Genomic DNA, 16,547 nt, shown 5'->3' with positions numbered 1-16,547 from the left:
CATGAAACCTTTTGGAGAACACAAAATGCTCGATAATGACTTTCTACAATAAACTAAGTATTTTCTCATATTTGTTGATTGGGAAGAATAGGACGTTCCTGTTTGTACACAGTTCCGTATGTACAAATTTTTACACTAATAAAATATACATACTAATTTAATGTCTATTGTTTTATGCTTTATAATTTTAATTTCCTCATAGGTATATTGAGAGCTCAATAATACACTGTACATTTTAAAATTTAACATAAAGACAACTGGCAGGGTATTCTATGATAAAACCAATGAAAGATAGAGGAGTTTTTATGACAACTAGTTTAAAATTTGAAACAACTGCAGGTTAGACCAGGAAATTGATTTCATTTTCAAATTCCATATGACATGAACTTTTGTCAGGTTTTCATCGATGACTGACTTTGGTATCCATTTTGCTTTGTATTTCAATAGAGTAAAAAAGCCATAAAAAGTATCCTACAAAAATGCACCTATCTACCAGCCCTCGAGCCATTTCTGTATGATGCCCCTCCCAATATTCTGAAGCACGTGGTCGGACAGTTCAGTAAGGTAAGAAGTGCTCTCAGCCTGGACGTGGGGGAAGAGAATGAAAATGCGTGGTTAACTTCTTCCCTCTGTTGGGTCAGTGTTCTCTTCCTAAGATGACGACAGGGTTTTACTACTTAACTCTCGCTGATTATATTGACGGGGAAGGTAGCGTAGGTTAATAAAATTAACATAGGTTAATAGAATTCACCCATAAATAATTCACACTTCCTTCCTCCTTCTTCCTCACCCTTCCCTCACAGCCCCTCTCTACAGCCCTTTTTAGTGTTCTTTGGGAGTAAATAGTATGTCAACACGTAAGAACCTCATAACAGATATTTTATATTGATAAGTAACTTTTAGTAATTTCGCAGTGTCTGTTAGTCTCACTCATCTGGGAGCACTGCAAAGATCTTACAAAGAAAAGGAAAAAGGTTTCTGTGCCACTGAAATATTTTTTACAAAGTTCATGTTCTTTACTGGAGATGCTTTCAGGCAGTCATTCGGAGTTTCTTGAATTGTTTTATGAACAGTTTTAACAAATGTAGCTGTCATATTTCTTAGATTATTGCAGATTAAAAGTAGTAAGGTGGAAGGTCAAGCTGCTAGAAGTGGGCATGACCAGCGGGTCTGGCTTCTGATGGCAAAGGCTGAGGGAGAATGGCGCAGTCCCACAGCCACTGACAATCATGGCAGCCCTGACTACCCAGAACTGGTTGACTTGTGCTCAGGAGACTTGATTTAAGAGGAGGGGGTCTCTGGCAGTAGCACCCCAGAGCGGCTCTGAGCTCAGGCTCTGGATTGGGCTGCCTGCATGTCCATTGACCAGCTGTAATGTCTTTAGCAAAGTCTTGACCTCTCTAAACCTTAGTGTGATTACCCATAAAATGGGGATAATAAGAGTAGTACCTATTTCATAGGGTCATTGTAAAGATTAAATGAGATGTCATATGTAAAAAGTTTAGTTCAATCCTGGCACATATCAAGCACTCAAAAACAAACAAAACCAAAACCACACACATACACAAAACCAAAAAGTTGTTTTTTTTCAAGAAATAAAGCATGGAAATGGTGAAGGTTAATTTTAAAAAGTTATGAATGGACGGAGGGCCACATTCATTTGAATAGTCAGTTGTAATGCTACTTTGATCAGCAAAGAGCGAGGAGGAGGAAGGAGCGGGGTGGACCATCTGTAGACAGTCTTGAAAATGAATAGTTGACGTTATTTCTGAAAGTTTCATTTTATAGTTTAATCTTTTAGAATACTGAGTGACATATTCTAATTTTATTGAACTTTCTCTGAAAATGAACACTAACCTGAATTAAGAGGTCAAAATAGGGCCAGCCCAGTAGCATAGTGGTTAAGTTTGCATGCTCCAGTTTGGTGGCCCAGGGTTCATGGGTTCAGATCCCCAGCACAGACCTACATACCGCTCATCAAGCCATGCTGTGGTGGTGTCCCACATACAAAATAGAGGAAGGTTGGCACAGATGTTAGCTCAGCGACAATGTTCCTCAAGCAAAAAAAAGAGGAAGATTGGCAACAGATGTTAGCTCAGGGCGAAGCTTCCTCACCAAAAAAAAAAAAAGTTCAAAATAAGTCACTAAAGTAAATAAAAATAAATCAGTGGAATTTGTACAAGTTAAACAGTCAAAATAAAATAAACTAAAGACAGTATCTCATATCATATACTCTTATAGATGTGCCTTTGGGACTATTTGCTTCAGGAAGAATTTTGTGTTTTCCTAATCTAAGAGTACCAGAGCACAAGAAAGAGATGGGAAAGCAAGATGGAGGGTAAAAAGGTATTAGTTTAATGTAGCTGGGGACAGAGATAGGAGGTCATGAAAACTCTCCAAGTCAAACAAAATATTTAAAACCAATATATCTGTAACGTTTTACTAGCCAGATCCTTTTGTAGTTTTAAAGATTTGTTAAATGCCTACATATACTCTGTTAAGCATTGGGGGATAGACAAAAAAGAATAAGACGAGGTTCTTCTTCAAGGAACTTTATCATCTAGCCAGGGACCAGACAGAACAATTAGAAAAGACTTCAATGTGCTAGGCTCACGATAAACTTTTTTTTTTAAGAAGCACTGAGTGATTGCAGTCTGAGGTATTCAGAGAGGGCTTCAGTGCAGGAAGTACGAGTGGAACAAGCTGGTTTTGACCTTAGATTGAGAGGGGAGGGGGAAAGAAAGGGTGTTTCTGTCAGAGGGAATAGTAGGGATGACCAAGAAAGAGAGCGGAATTCCCATGGGCCAGCTCACCCCGCTCCAGGACCTTCCTTGCCTGGTTGTTGTTGTCTTGAATAATTAATTTCTTCATCTCCACTGGCTCTTTCCTCTCAACACACAAACACCCACTCTCAAATCCAGTGCCTTTTTTAGTCCTCGTTGGTTGTTTCTTAAAATCTTCTCTTGGATTTATTGACACTTTACTTTCCCGACTTTTCTTCTTTCTCTTTAACATCTCCTCAATTTCCTTTCTCTGCCCACTCCTAGTATGTTTGTTCATCCGTTAAACATTTATTAGCATCTATTAGGCACTGGGTGCTAGAAAAATGAATGAATGAATGGTTAGTTTCTGCCTTCAATGACATTTGTATGTGACAGACATATAAACTGATAATTAAAATATTATGTGGCCAGTGCAGCAATAGGGGTTTAATGGATGGTATGAGAGAAGAACAGTGCCTATCTCATCCTGGGATAAGAGAGTACGGGTGCCCAGAGAAAGTTTCTTCAAGGAGGTGACGCCTGAGCTGAATATTAAAAGATGAGCAAGAGTTAGCCAAGCAAATGGAAGGAGGTGTGTGGAGGGTGGGAGCGCATTCTAGGAAGAGGAAACAGCATGGACAAAGGCAAGAAATGGCCCTGCATGCACCCTCTGAGGTTGCTGGACAAAATTTGGGATAGAGATGTGTGGGAAGGGAAGCTGGAGAGGTATTTAGAGCTGGTCACAGAGGCCTTCTGTGCCTTGTTAAGGGTTTGCCTTTGATTTTGTGGGTCGAGGAGAGAGCGGGAGTGGCTGTGGGCACAGGGGGAACACCACTTGACCACTGTTCTATGTATGAGTGGACCTCCACTGCCTGTGCTCGTGTCACCGCCTTTATTCCATCTCCGCGACATAAAAAGTCAATACGTTTCTAAAAAGACGGCATTTTACCTCCAATCATCAGCAAATTTGGGCTCATTATGCTACACATGCATTGGACATAAATTCTCTTTTCCATTTCCTCAGATATATTATTGCTTTTCAGTAGTAATAGTCGAACTTGGAAAAGAAAAGCTGACATTTTTACGTGCTTCACTTTTCAAGGTGCTGCCACATGATAGCAAAGCTCGGCGACTTTTTGTAACAAGTGGTGGACTTAAAAAGGTTCAAGAGATAAAAGCAGAACCTGGATCTCTCCTTCAAGAATATATCAACAGTATTAACAACTGTTACCCAGAGGAAATAGTAAGGTGGGAAAAATGGACTTTGAGAAGTTCAAAATTATAATGTACTACTTCTGTTTTCAAGTCTAGATTTTATATATACGGTGTCAACATGCGGACTTGGAAATACTACTTCAGACCAATGTGTACATCTACTTCTCTCTGGATCTTTCTTTCTCAAATTAAGCAGTGTTCTGATTAACACATGCATTTCCAAATCAAGCTGGAATGTCATTTGAGACATTTCTGTGCTAATTTAACAAATGCTTTACTAAAGAGTATATAAACACCGAATTCAAATTAAATTAACAATCTTTAATGTGAGCCTCGTTTAGAAAGGGCCAATAGATTCTGATTTTCATAGTTCCCTGCGTATTATTTTTCTGCCTTAAGCTCACATTTCTGTTAACGGGAGTATTACAAATAGAAAAGGGATGTTGAGTGTCAAAAAGAAAGTTACTATCTATGTTTAAAAAAAGTTAAATAAAGTTGTTTATGATATGCAGGTGCCTCTAGTAATATAGCAGGAAGCTATTTTCAGAATTAAATTTTTTTAATGAGGTCGATTTGCATAGCATTAAACCTAAGCTTCAGTCCTTTTGAGCCTAAAGGAGAACTATACTGCTAAACCCGAACTAAATACAAGCAAAGTTACTAAGAAAAGGTAGAATGATTCAAACAACTGAATCCGGAAAAATGCCCACAAAGCATGCAGAATTAAGGGCCATACTTATCTATATTTTTCTAACCCTACACTCATTTCTTATTTTCTCTAATTAATATTAGAGAATATAAATTCCAATGTATAAAACTTGTAAGATATAAGTTATATAAACTATTCTTCCTATTTAATATCAGTGGTTTTTAATACATATGGTAACATTGATTTTAATAGCACAAAAATAATTTTCTTTAAGATTAAAATTTGTTTTCTATTCACATATATTCTGCTGCTAAATTCCTTCCAGGGGTACAAGTTTATGCACTTTGGAAGTTTATGAGAACTTCTTGACTATTGAAACTATTAGAGTTCCAATAAGGTGGCTTTGGAAATATTAATATGTATAAAATATATCAAAGGACTAGTATATAATAACATATATATCTGCTATATATAATATACAAATATAACAATATACCAAAAACGTTTATATAACATATAAAATGTGTGAAACCACTAAATGAAGGAAGTATGAAAACCTTTTATCAAGAAGAGAAAATAGAGTTAATTTTTATACATGAACTATATGTCCTTCAGAAAGAATGCACTTTTATGCAAGTTTAAAATAACTTTCAATGCAATTTTCTAACATAAAATTATAGAGAATTGAAAAAAGGCAAACTAAAGGAACCCCAAAATGGAATGAGCTATTGGAATTAACCAATGATAAGGGACTTTCCTGAATAGAAGTCTTCTTTCTACTCCTTTCTAGGATGATTTTACAGAGCACCAGGGGAAATCAAAAACTCTGTCACCTCAGAATTTAATCTGGTACTTTGTCATGATACCACTGTAAATTTTTAATTTCTCACATTCTGTGATTTAGGATTTCATTTCAAAAATTGGCTAATTATCATGAAAAATTCTGGTTAGCTGTCTAACTTTGACAAGTTTCTGATATTTCTCTAAAGCATTAGGTTCTATAAGATGGTGTTTTCTAGAAATCTTTGAAATATTGTCTTTCAATGAAAACAGACAATCTCAAAATGGTTTTATTTTTGCCATCGTATAGTTCTCCAGAATCACTTGGTGAGTGTTTTAGAACTAATTATTCTCTATAAGACAGGTTATCAATGCATACATTCTCTCAGCTGTTATTAGCCTAGACATGTATTTCGTAGTGCCTTCCAATTTTAGTAATCTTTAAAAACTTCTAACAAAGGTAGTTGGTGTGATGAGTGGGAAGGGGCCAGGACGAGATGTTAGAAGACCTAAGTTCTAGTCCTGGCCACTCCAGCTAGAAGGTATTTTTGGAACTCTTGTATTCTGAAACTCTGCCCAAACCGGACTGGGGGCGGGGGCGGTGAGGGGAGTGTTGCTTTTAGGAAATGTCTGATTTGGGGAGGGAGGCAGGCATGGTCTTCCATCTGGCACATTTCTGGTATGATAACAATGTGGTCACCCAAATTCTACATGGGTCTAGGATAAGGTTAACTCACTTATATTTTTACAGTCCATACAGAGGTGAGCTGGGATAGCGTGGTTAACAGCCAGAGGAAAGGAATTCCTTGTTCTTTTAGGAGGTCGTTTTGGTTCTTTCATGAGGAGTAGGGCTAAAAGCTGGGGCTTAGGTGTCAAACAGACCTAAGTTGGTATCTCAGTCCCAACTACTTACTAACTGTGCGACTTTGGACATAGTACTTAACCCTCTTCAGCACAGTTTCCTCATCTGTAAAATGTGGACAAAGCTCATTCTTCATGGAGTTGCTGTCAGGGTTAAATGGGATAATGCTTAGCCGAAGGGCTCACAGGTGGGAAGAATTCAGTTCAGGAAACACCTATTGCTGTCCTCTTTAGGCACCGTCTTCTCATTCTTCTTTCTGTCTGAGTTGAATAACGTGACCAGGTGGGTCAGACTTCACAGTGGAACAGTGCTGCAGAAACGAGGGAGCAGCACTGGACCACTTATCCTTTTCCACTATTTGCTTTGATGATAAATCATATCAAACAAATATTTGTTTCATTTTTTGCAAATAGAAAAGACATAACTAAAGATTATTCTGGTTAGATTTTAATTGCTTGAGTTGCTCATGTGGGGCCTCCAAGCTTTTTCCTGATGGGAAACTACTTTTGAATTCCTTAGCATCAGACACACTCCACCTGGAGTGGGGTTGCTCACAGTTAATGGACACCTTGATGTACGTACTCTTGGGTCTATACTGAGAATCATCCGAGGTCTGTGTGCGTTCATGAGAAGTTAGGTAGTGCTGAACGTATGCTCTGCTGATGGGGGAGGGGTCTGAGTCCTGAGCACAGTTCCTTCCCCGTGGGGAATCCCCGAGATTATGACATCTCTGAGGTCCCTGGGGAGGGAGGTATGGCGATGGCAATTAGCTTGGCAATTAGCCAGGTGAAGCCTCAAGAATTATTGGTAGATCCTAATTGATTTCTTGGGAATCTTTGTTTAAAGCAATACTATCTAATAGAAGTATAATGTGAGCCACGTTATTTAAAATTTTCTAGTAGCCACATTAAAAAAAATAAAATGGGGGCTGACCCCGTGGCCGAGTGGTTAAGTTCGCGCGCTCCGCTGCAGGCGTCCCAGTGTTTCGTTGGTTCGAATCCTGGGCTCGGACATGGCACTGCTCATCAAACCACGCTGAGGCAGCGTCCCACATACCACAACTAGAAGAACCCACAACGAGAAATATACAACTATGTACTGGGGGGGCTTTGGGGAGAAAAAGGAAAAAAAATTTAAAAAATCTTTAAAAAAAAAAAGTAAAATGAAACAGGGTAAATTTTAGTAATATATTTTTGTTAGCCTATTATATCCAAGTATTATAATTTCAACGTAAAAATCTTTGATGAGCTATTTTACACTTTTTATACTAAGTTTTTGGAGTCTGGTAGGTATTCTTTCACTTCCAGCACACCTCGATTCAGATGTTAAATCTCATCAGAAATACTCCATCTGTATTTAGATTATGTAAAGTTTACAGTTGAATATGGAGATTCACAAGTTGGTCCAAACACACCTAAAATATTTCTAACAACTGAACTATCAGTTTGTAAATTTTTACTAAAATTAAAGATAAAAAGTTCAGTTCCTCAGTCATACTGGTCATATTTCTGGGGGCCAATAGCCAAGCAGCTACCGTATTAAACAGCACAATTTTTAAAGTTTTGGTTTTTCTAAATCTATTTCTTACTATTTATAGAAAAAGTACCTATCCTGTGTCTGACACATTTATCAGGCCTAGGAAGGTGAGGCCTGCTTTAAAATCCATGACTCAGAGAGAAACACATGTGAATTGCTCCATGTAGGAGTCCTTCAAAGAGATCCACTGTTGAAGAACAATTTTTTCAAGGGTAGGAGGCCCTTAGAGGAGAAACATTCTTTAAGGGAGCTTTTTGTGCGCATATGCAGGTATCTCGTTAACCATGACTGCCTGTAGGCACATTGCTGAGAAAATACGGCTCTGTTTCGTCCACCTCAACTTGACAAATTGTGGAAGAAATTAGTCTAATATAAATTAGGAGTTTTTAAGTCAAGCATCTGAGGATAGATAAAGATAACTAGCAAAGGACAAAGCAAGTCTTGAACATTAGGTTTTATGTGGAGAAAACACGTTGGGAGGCTTAATTATTTTGAGTGTCTTGGAAAATTTTAAATTACACTTAGATTTTTTTTTAATTCAGGTCATGATAGTTTATCACATTGTGAAATTTCAGTCGTACATTATTATTTGTCAGTTACCATATAAATGCGCCCCTTCACCCTTTGTGCCCACCCCCCACTCCCTTCCCCCTGGTAACCACTAAACAGTTCTCCTTGTCTGTGTGTTTATCTTCCACATGTGAGTGAAATCGTACAGTGTTTGTCTTTTTCTGTCTGGGTTATTTCACTTAACATAATACTCTCAAGGTCCATCTATGTGGTTGTGAATGGGACGATTTTGTCTTTTTTATGGCTGAGTGGTATTCCATTGTGTATATGTATGTATATATGTGTGTATATATATACATACATACATATGCACCACATCTTTATCCAATCGTCAGTCAATGGGCACTTGGGTTGCTTCCATGTCTTGGCTGTTGTGAATGATGCTGCGATGAACGTAGGGGTGCATAAGTCTCTTTGAATAGCTGATTTCAAGTTGTTTGGATAGATACCCAGTAGTGGGATGGCTGGGTCGTGTGGTGTTTCTAGTTTTAGTTTTTGAGGCATCTCCACAGTGTTTTCGGCAGTGGCTGCAGCAGTGTGCACTCCCCCGCAGTGTGAGGCCCTTCCCCGCACCCTCTGCAGCACTTGTTCTTTTTTGTCTTGGTGATTACAGCCATTCTACACTTACTTAGATTTTTTTTATCCATTTATTCTAGAATGTCTGCCAAATTTTATTTGACATACTTTTATATGAATGTAAATATTTCACATGGTATGTGAACATCCTACAATGCATTAATCAATGTGTTTAATACTTTTATATTACATCGTTTATAAAATGTTCAATTTATAAATATATAGTACTATAAATGCCCAAGAACCAATGAAAAAGATTAATTTCCTAGGTTTGTATGCTGGAATACTTGTAAACCATTTATTAAATAGTTCTTTAGTGTGAATTATACCCCCAGAAATTTTTGTTTTTATGGGTGACCAGATCTGATTAAAACCTACATTGAGAATAATTCCTGAGGCAATCAGAATGCAGAGTTGATTAGTAATAATAGACTGTGTTTTCTAACTTGTGAAAAAAACTATTAGCTATGATCATCAAAGCTACATCAGTCACTTGACACAATAAAAACAAAATCTCTGTATAAAATGCTATTACTGGATTCAAGTACCTTGCTTTGAAAATACCCCTTCTCTGCTGTTGCATTGACATCCCTTGAATGTTTGCTGTTTATCTAGCACAGTCTTGTGAGCTAGCGTTCTCTTTTTCAATTGTCTAACCTTACACACAAAGCATTACTGGAGCATAATTATTCAGGGTGTATTTGAGGTTTCACTCACTGAATTATTTCAGATAAATATGTTGAATCTTTTGTGCCTTCTGTGCTGAATCTTTTTACAAGTATCTAATAGAAAATTTTCTTTTTCAGGTATTATTCCCCTGGATATTCAGAGACCCTTCTGCAGAGAGTGGACAGTTACCAACCACTTGCTAACTAAACAAAATTATACTCAAATTCACAGCAGATTATTTTTGAATAAGAATTGTTAAAGCTCTTTTTAAATATTTGAACTAAGTACATTCCAGTACATTGCAATGTGAAATACCTTTGGATAATATTTTCTAAATTTATGTAATACTTTAAAAATTAGTGACTTGAATATGTGAAGAACTATTCATGGTCATTTGCATAGAATTTGACATTAAAGGGTTTTAAGGCATTTGTTATTGTTCTATTAAAAACCACACACACACATATCCCTCCAATTAGATATAGATGAAAGATGGTGTTCAAAAATTCTTAGTTATTTTGGCCAATTCCTCATAGGCATAGGCAAGGAAAACTAGCCTTGCAAATTCCATAGTAGGATATAGAAGGAAACAGTTGAAAGAGGAAACTGATAACAGGAATACAGGACACTTGAAAGAGAATCTGACGCTGGTCACATAATGCATTAACCTACACATGGAATCCGTGGTAACCTGTCAGGTTTTCCTAAGAACTTAGGAAGCTCTCTTCTTCATCCCAAGTTTTCTAAGCTCTTTTCTCACCTTACCTAAACTATTCCTCACCTTTCATGGGGCTGGCGAGGGTAGAAGTCAATATTAAGCTTTATACTCCTGCAGACATGCTTCCTGTTTTCGTTGAAGGGTTTCGTGGTCTAGCACTGCTCCTGGATAAACAAGGAAGCAGGCATGTCAGATGGGTCCTCAGTACGCCCTCGTCCTAGCTTCACTTTCCCAAGTTTCAAAAGTCACATTTTCAGGGATTTAAGGAATAATTGGAAAATAATACCATCAGGCTCACATTCTATATGCATTTTCACTTAGCTGAAAGGGGGTGAGTGGCGGTTTCAATAAAATTTTACATAAAAACAGCATTAGAATTGTCCCTTTCGTTTTTCCTTTCTAGCGTGTTTCTGACCTTGGGGACTATGTGATTAGACTTTGGCGTCTTGATTAGTTGGCATGTGTGTCTTTTGATCTAAAGGGACATTGCTTACAGTGATCTCCTGGGAGGCCTGGAGAGGACGTGAGTGATAACCAGGGAGACCCTCGGCCGCAGTGTTTCCAATCTGGCCAGCTTTCATTCTCAAACTCTTGTTTCTTTTTTCTCAAAAGCAACCTACCCATTTATTTTTGATGTTTTCTGGATTCATCTGTCATCATTTCCTAACAGTACATAGCTTTGTTGCGTCTCTTTAAACGTCACCATACCCAAGATTGTCCCATTTCTTTTTGCCTTATGTCAGTCTCAGATTGCTTGCAATTGACTTTTTAATACTTTCTTAGGCCTATTTTGTTTCCTTGCAGTAATTTCTTTGATTCATTGCATAAGAAAATGAGATTTTTATTCTCAATTCTGTAGCTTTCCTTTCTCCCCTTCCTGTCTGCCCAGCTTTTCTTATGAACTTTTTAACAATTTGAGAAAAGCAAAGCAGTTTCATCTTTCTTCGTTAAACCGTTTTTCCTATGTGACCATGTTGGTAATGACAGAAACTTGTCTATCTGGGATAAAACCTCTCCAGATATTATGGGAATGGTGAATTTCCTACTATGTATTTCTTGCCATTGTATGTTGTACTTGAAGTTTTTCACTTCACACATCATTTCGTACTTATCAAGTAGTATTAAACTAAGCAAGGAATAAAATTTTAGTGTTTGGATGGGTGTTATAATGTGATCATATGCGATTTGGAAAATTTACACTATGAAATTTTTCTTGACATAAAACACTTAAAATAAAATGAAGCTTTATTTTTTGAGAAGTCGATTATGAGACTTTTTAAAAAATAACAAAATCTTTTCTATTTGTGCTAGAGCGAAAATACTGTCTTTCCTTGAGGGCATTCTTTGATATTTTCATCCCTGGTTCGAATTTTGTCAGTTCCAATTCTCGGGGCAGACCAACCCCTGTCCACTGTTTCCCCTTCCCCTTGCAGTTTATTTAAAATTCAGCTCTCATTAGGATAGCTCATTTAGCTCACGTGAACAATTTATTTTTAGGACTTCAATTCAGGAATAAAATCTGTTGAACTCATTATTGGTTGACTCTTATTATTATCCATTCAGTTCATCTTTTGTGGAAATAGATGCATATCAGTGGTGCCTGAAAAGAGATGTTGAAAATCTGGGTTTTACTCATATCTGTTAAATAGTAAGGGTGATAATATTTGCTCAGCTTACTCATAAAATAACCATGAATAGCTTATGAACATAATCTGCAATGTTGCATGCAACAGTTTTGTAAACTGTTCCATTCCGTGCGAACCAGCAGTCGATGATAGATTACACATTTTGGCCAGCAGTTGGGCACACCAGGCCCCATCCTCTTAGATAAGTGGAGTTTATACCAGATGATTTATGATAAAGAAAAGCTACATTTCCTGCCCTCATGGAGTTTTCTAATATAAACACATTTGCCCAGATAACAGGGAGTAAAATAGGCACAAGACACTTGAACACAAAACAGGCATATTCATTTAGGATGTAAAAGCAAATGACAACCTCATAGTTATAGGAGGTTGACCTGTTTTTCTAACCTTTTCCTCTCAAACTACCCCCTTAAAGGCAGGATTAAAGATTTGCTTGTTTCTAAACTTGATTTGAAGTCCTGCTTAACATAAACCCTGACCTTAAATTCCTGGGTGAGGCCATCTCGAATCCAAGATGTCAAGTTTAGAAACTGACCTTTAAAGAATGAGGATCTGTCTGTTGTGTTTTCAAATCACTAACCCTTTCCTTAAATTCATAAACCCTGACCTTAAATTCCTGGGTGAGGCTGTCTCCAAGCCAAGACGTCAAGTTTAGAAACTGACCTTGAAAGAATGAAGGATTTGTCTGTTGTGTTTTCAAATTGCCAACCCTTTGATGAAGTTAGGTGCTAGCAAGTGTGGCGGCCTGCGTGTACTGTGGCTTATTCTACCACAAAATTCACTGTCTAGAAAATATTAATTTGCAGCTGTTCTGTTTCAGAGATTAAAAGGATCAAATGACAGTCTTAACTATAACTATTGCATTTACCAGTGGGTGAAGGGACTTTGAAGTTTTAAAATTTGATTTGTCTATGCAATGTTGTTCTACTGATATGAATAATTTTGTTTTTAAGAGGTCTGGGTAGGCCTTAAAATTAGATACGTATTCAGTGACATTGCTTTAAATAATGGTGAGTTTTATTGTTTTTGTAAAAATCAGTAAGTTATGTTTTAAAAAATTTAGGCAGTATATGAAAGTTTAAAGAAAAAGCAAAAACATCACTCCAAATCTCACAGCCCAGAAGTTAACATAATTCCAAATACCTCTCTGAACCTTTGTACAGATGGAAAAGTTTTTAGAAAAGTATATTCATGCTATACTATTTTAAAATAAAAAGCGAAAGTTATAGCAGTTTGCTTTTTTCATGGAAGATAGAGTTTTCACTTTTTTGGTTTATTTCAGTGGGTTTAGGAAAAGGTCTTGGTGATAAATTAGGGATCAATATAAAATATTTATAAATGGCCTCCTTTTATTAATGATTGACTAGTATTTGCTATAGAGATTTTAAACCAAGTGCTATTTATGGCTTATCAGTTTTACAACATTGGATCAAGAATATTATATCATTTTGCCAGGTGGTTTGGTATAGATATTTATACAGTAAATAAAGCCTCTAATTTTCCCCATGTATATAGAATGTGTGGTAATGCACTCTGGCTAACATTTATACTAAAATGTAGAGCTTATGCATTACTGGTGGCAAATGTTGACTCACAGGATTTTGTATATGAAGAAGTCCAACTCTTTGAGAACATTGTAACCTGTATCGAGTTCTCTGTTTTTTGAATTTCCTTAGCATGTACAGTTTAAATCATACAAGTGTAATTAAAATGCCAAAGAGAATGTCATCATTCTCATTTTTTTTCTTCACTCCCTCAAGCATGACCTTTTTCTTAGCTGGGTGAAACCTGCCCTGTTCTCTTCAGTTCCCGGGCACACGCAGCATTGTGGTGAGCACACAGTAGGACTAGCGGCAGGCTGGCCGGAGCGGCAGGGCAGCAAGTCTCTCTGCGGTCAAGTCTCTTCAAGTCCCCAGGCCTTAGTTTCCTGAACTGTCACAGCTTAGCGCAGAAGAGGCTCTAGAGTTGGAGACCCGAGTTAGAGTCTCAAACTACTACACCCTGACTCAGTGGCCTTCCACGAGCTACTGACAGCACCCATTTCCTGGGATCCTGAGGATTAAGCAAACAGTGAGCACAGGGCCTGGCTTGTAGTAAGCAGTGCCACCACTAGTCTATATGAAATCTTTGTGTAAATAGAAAAAGGTGCATAGGGCTCAAGACACTTTACTTCCATCTGGCAGAAATTGTTGTAATATTCTGATTTTGTTAGGGCAAGACACTTTACTGCCATCTGCTGGAAAATCCCCTTAATAAATATGCAAATCCGTGATGTCTACCCTGTGAACTGCGCCCCCTTAGATGTGCCAGTGCGTTTGCAAAATACACAACCTGCACAACTGTACATGTAAGTGCTCAATAGATTGTATTTGCTACTCTTCTTTTCATTTTTGTAAATGGGGTTTGGAAGAGAATTCTAGGTAAACAATGCTATTGTAGGAAGCAATTCATTTAAAAAAATCAAGGAATCAAAGTTAATCTCTATAAAAGAATCAGCATTTTGTTACAAAGTCTGGAGACATATGGGTTTACTGCTTCCCTCACTTCCTACTTCCCCCACAGAAAAGTATGTTCTACGAGAAAACCTGCAATTTAAGTTAGCAGAGATACTAATTAAGCCATTACTTTCGCATTTATAAACAGTGAATGTAAGACCAAATTAGAGGACCTATTTTATATACGCAAAAGCAAAGCATATTTCGGAATAATCCATATAGTCCTTTAATCTTGATTTTTAAAAGTGGGTCAAGAATACATTGTTGGGTCAAGAATATATCATTATTGCAAGCTGGCATGTCTCTGGAAAGCGGCTCTGCTGGAGCTCCAGTCACTTTTCTTCGTCCTAGAACCTGGGCTGGGATATGACAGGTTTTCCTCTCTTCTAGCCAAACAGTCCTTATTGAAGGGACCCATAGAGTCCCTTTTTGCACACAATAGGGAAAATGTGGTTCATTTTCATACCTAGCAGTACGATCATGAAGAAGATTGACTAAAGTTGGATAAGGGAGAGTTTATTGATAATGGGAACACTCTCCCAGGATATAGGATTTATCACCCTAACAAGGACCCCAGATGCTCTTGAAGGCTTGGAGAAAGCAACAGCCCACACTAAGGGAAGTGGAAATGCCACAACTGCCATGGTGGACTGGAAGAAGACACCAAGTGGCTTAGAGGGGTGGGCATGCCAGAATGCATACCCTATGTGGGGATGGAACTCCCTCCCACACACACACCAGCTGACTCTGTTCCAAGAGAAGGCCCGGAGAACACACATTTACAAAGTGATAAGAAATGCGCTAAGAGGTCACCATCACTGAGAACCTCTGTGGCAGCGCCCTTCTGTATGCCAGGGCTCACTGGGGGAGACACTGTTACAGAACTGGGCTCCTGAATAGGGATGACAGAATCCTGAAATAATAGAGGCCAGGTGACAGTACTTAACTGTCAGAAGCAAGGTTTGTACAATTACTGCAATGAGTTGCAAAATTGGTGCGGCATCCAGGGACCCAATCCAGAGAGTGCTATGAAGATGGTAATAGAACTCAATGTTCCTAGAGGCAAGACAAACAGGCAGTCAATAAGGGCATCAATTTATAAAATAAAAATCAAGAATGGATGGTCAGGAGGCTAAGGACAGCTGCCCCAATAAAAAGCCACAGTCAGTTGCCCAGTTTTCAGACCTAAGTCAGTTCTCAGATCTGGAGCCCATTGACTGAAGGAGAAGCTGGTCCCTAGGAGGATGGAGTCTGAAACACCTCAGTAAGTGGATTCAGGGGTTATTTCCCATGGACTTGAGAATATTGTTCCAACCCTTTCACTAAGTGACAAAGGTAAAAGATCAGCTCTGCAGCAGGTCTAGGCACGAGTACAAGCAGCCCCGCCATATCACTCAGCAGACCCTATGGTATTAGAGGAATCTGTGTTGGGAGAGGATGCCATGTAGAGTTACTAATAATCCCAATAGGAGAACCATAGCACAGCCTCCTGGGACTCTGGAGCAAGGTCATACCAAATGTAGTAAAGAACTATGCACCATTCAAAAAGAAGTTCTTACAGACTAACGGGCCTTGATTGAGATGGGAGCATCTGACCATGGGACATCAAGCAACTCTGCAGCCAGAGATAGCTATCATGAGCTGGGTTCTGTCAGATCCAGCAAGTCATAAGTTGGGAGGGCCAGTAGTAATCCATCATAAAGTGGAAGTGGCAGATAGAGCACTGGGCATGAGCAGGGCCAGAGGACACAAGTGAGTTGTACCAGCTGGTGGCCCAGATCCCCATGTCATCTACCATTAATGCATTGGTGTTCACAACTATGGTGTTCACAACTATGCCTCCATGGGGTGTCCCTTATGGCCAGCTGATGGAAGAGAAAAAAGGCCAACCTTCATTCACAGATAAGAGTGCAAGCCAAAAATAGATGCTACTGCACTGCACCCTACTTATGGTGACCCTGAAAGAGACCCTAAAGAGAGTGGTGAGGGAAAATCCTGCTAGTGGGCGAAGTTCCTGGTGATGTACCTGGTGTCCACTTTGTGTGGAAAGAAGAGTAGCTTGAGGTAAG

The 16,547-nt window shown here is 38.4% G+C and overlaps 1 protein-coding gene across 1 annotated transcript in view; it reads left to right on the top strand.

Annotated features, from left to right (window-relative positions):
- Nucleotides 1-10,705, top strand: part of SPAG6 (sperm associated antigen 6) — a 66,336-nt gene extending 55,631 nt beyond the window's left edge. The window contains exons 9-11 of the mRNA XM_046679977.1: nt 448-564; nt 3,865-4,010; nt 9,757-10,705. Of these exons, the coding sequence (XP_046535933.1) occupies nt 448-564; nt 3,865-4,010; nt 9,757-9,826 (333 nt within the window). The 3' untranslated portion in view covers nt 9,827-10,705. The remainder of the gene's footprint in view (nt 1-447; nt 565-3,864; nt 4,011-9,756) is intronic.
- The last annotated feature ends 5,842 nt before the right edge of the window (nt 10,706-16,547 follow it).

Source organism: Equus quagga, chromosome 12, assembly GCF_021613505.1.
Source record: "Equus quagga isolate Etosha38 chromosome 12, UCLA_HA_Equagga_1.0, whole genome shotgun sequence".
Taxonomy (NCBI): Eukaryota; Metazoa; Chordata; class Mammalia; order Perissodactyla; family Equidae; genus Equus; species Equus quagga.
Note: the sequence above shows the minus strand (reverse complement) of the source record. Positions and strands in the feature narration are given on the sequence as shown.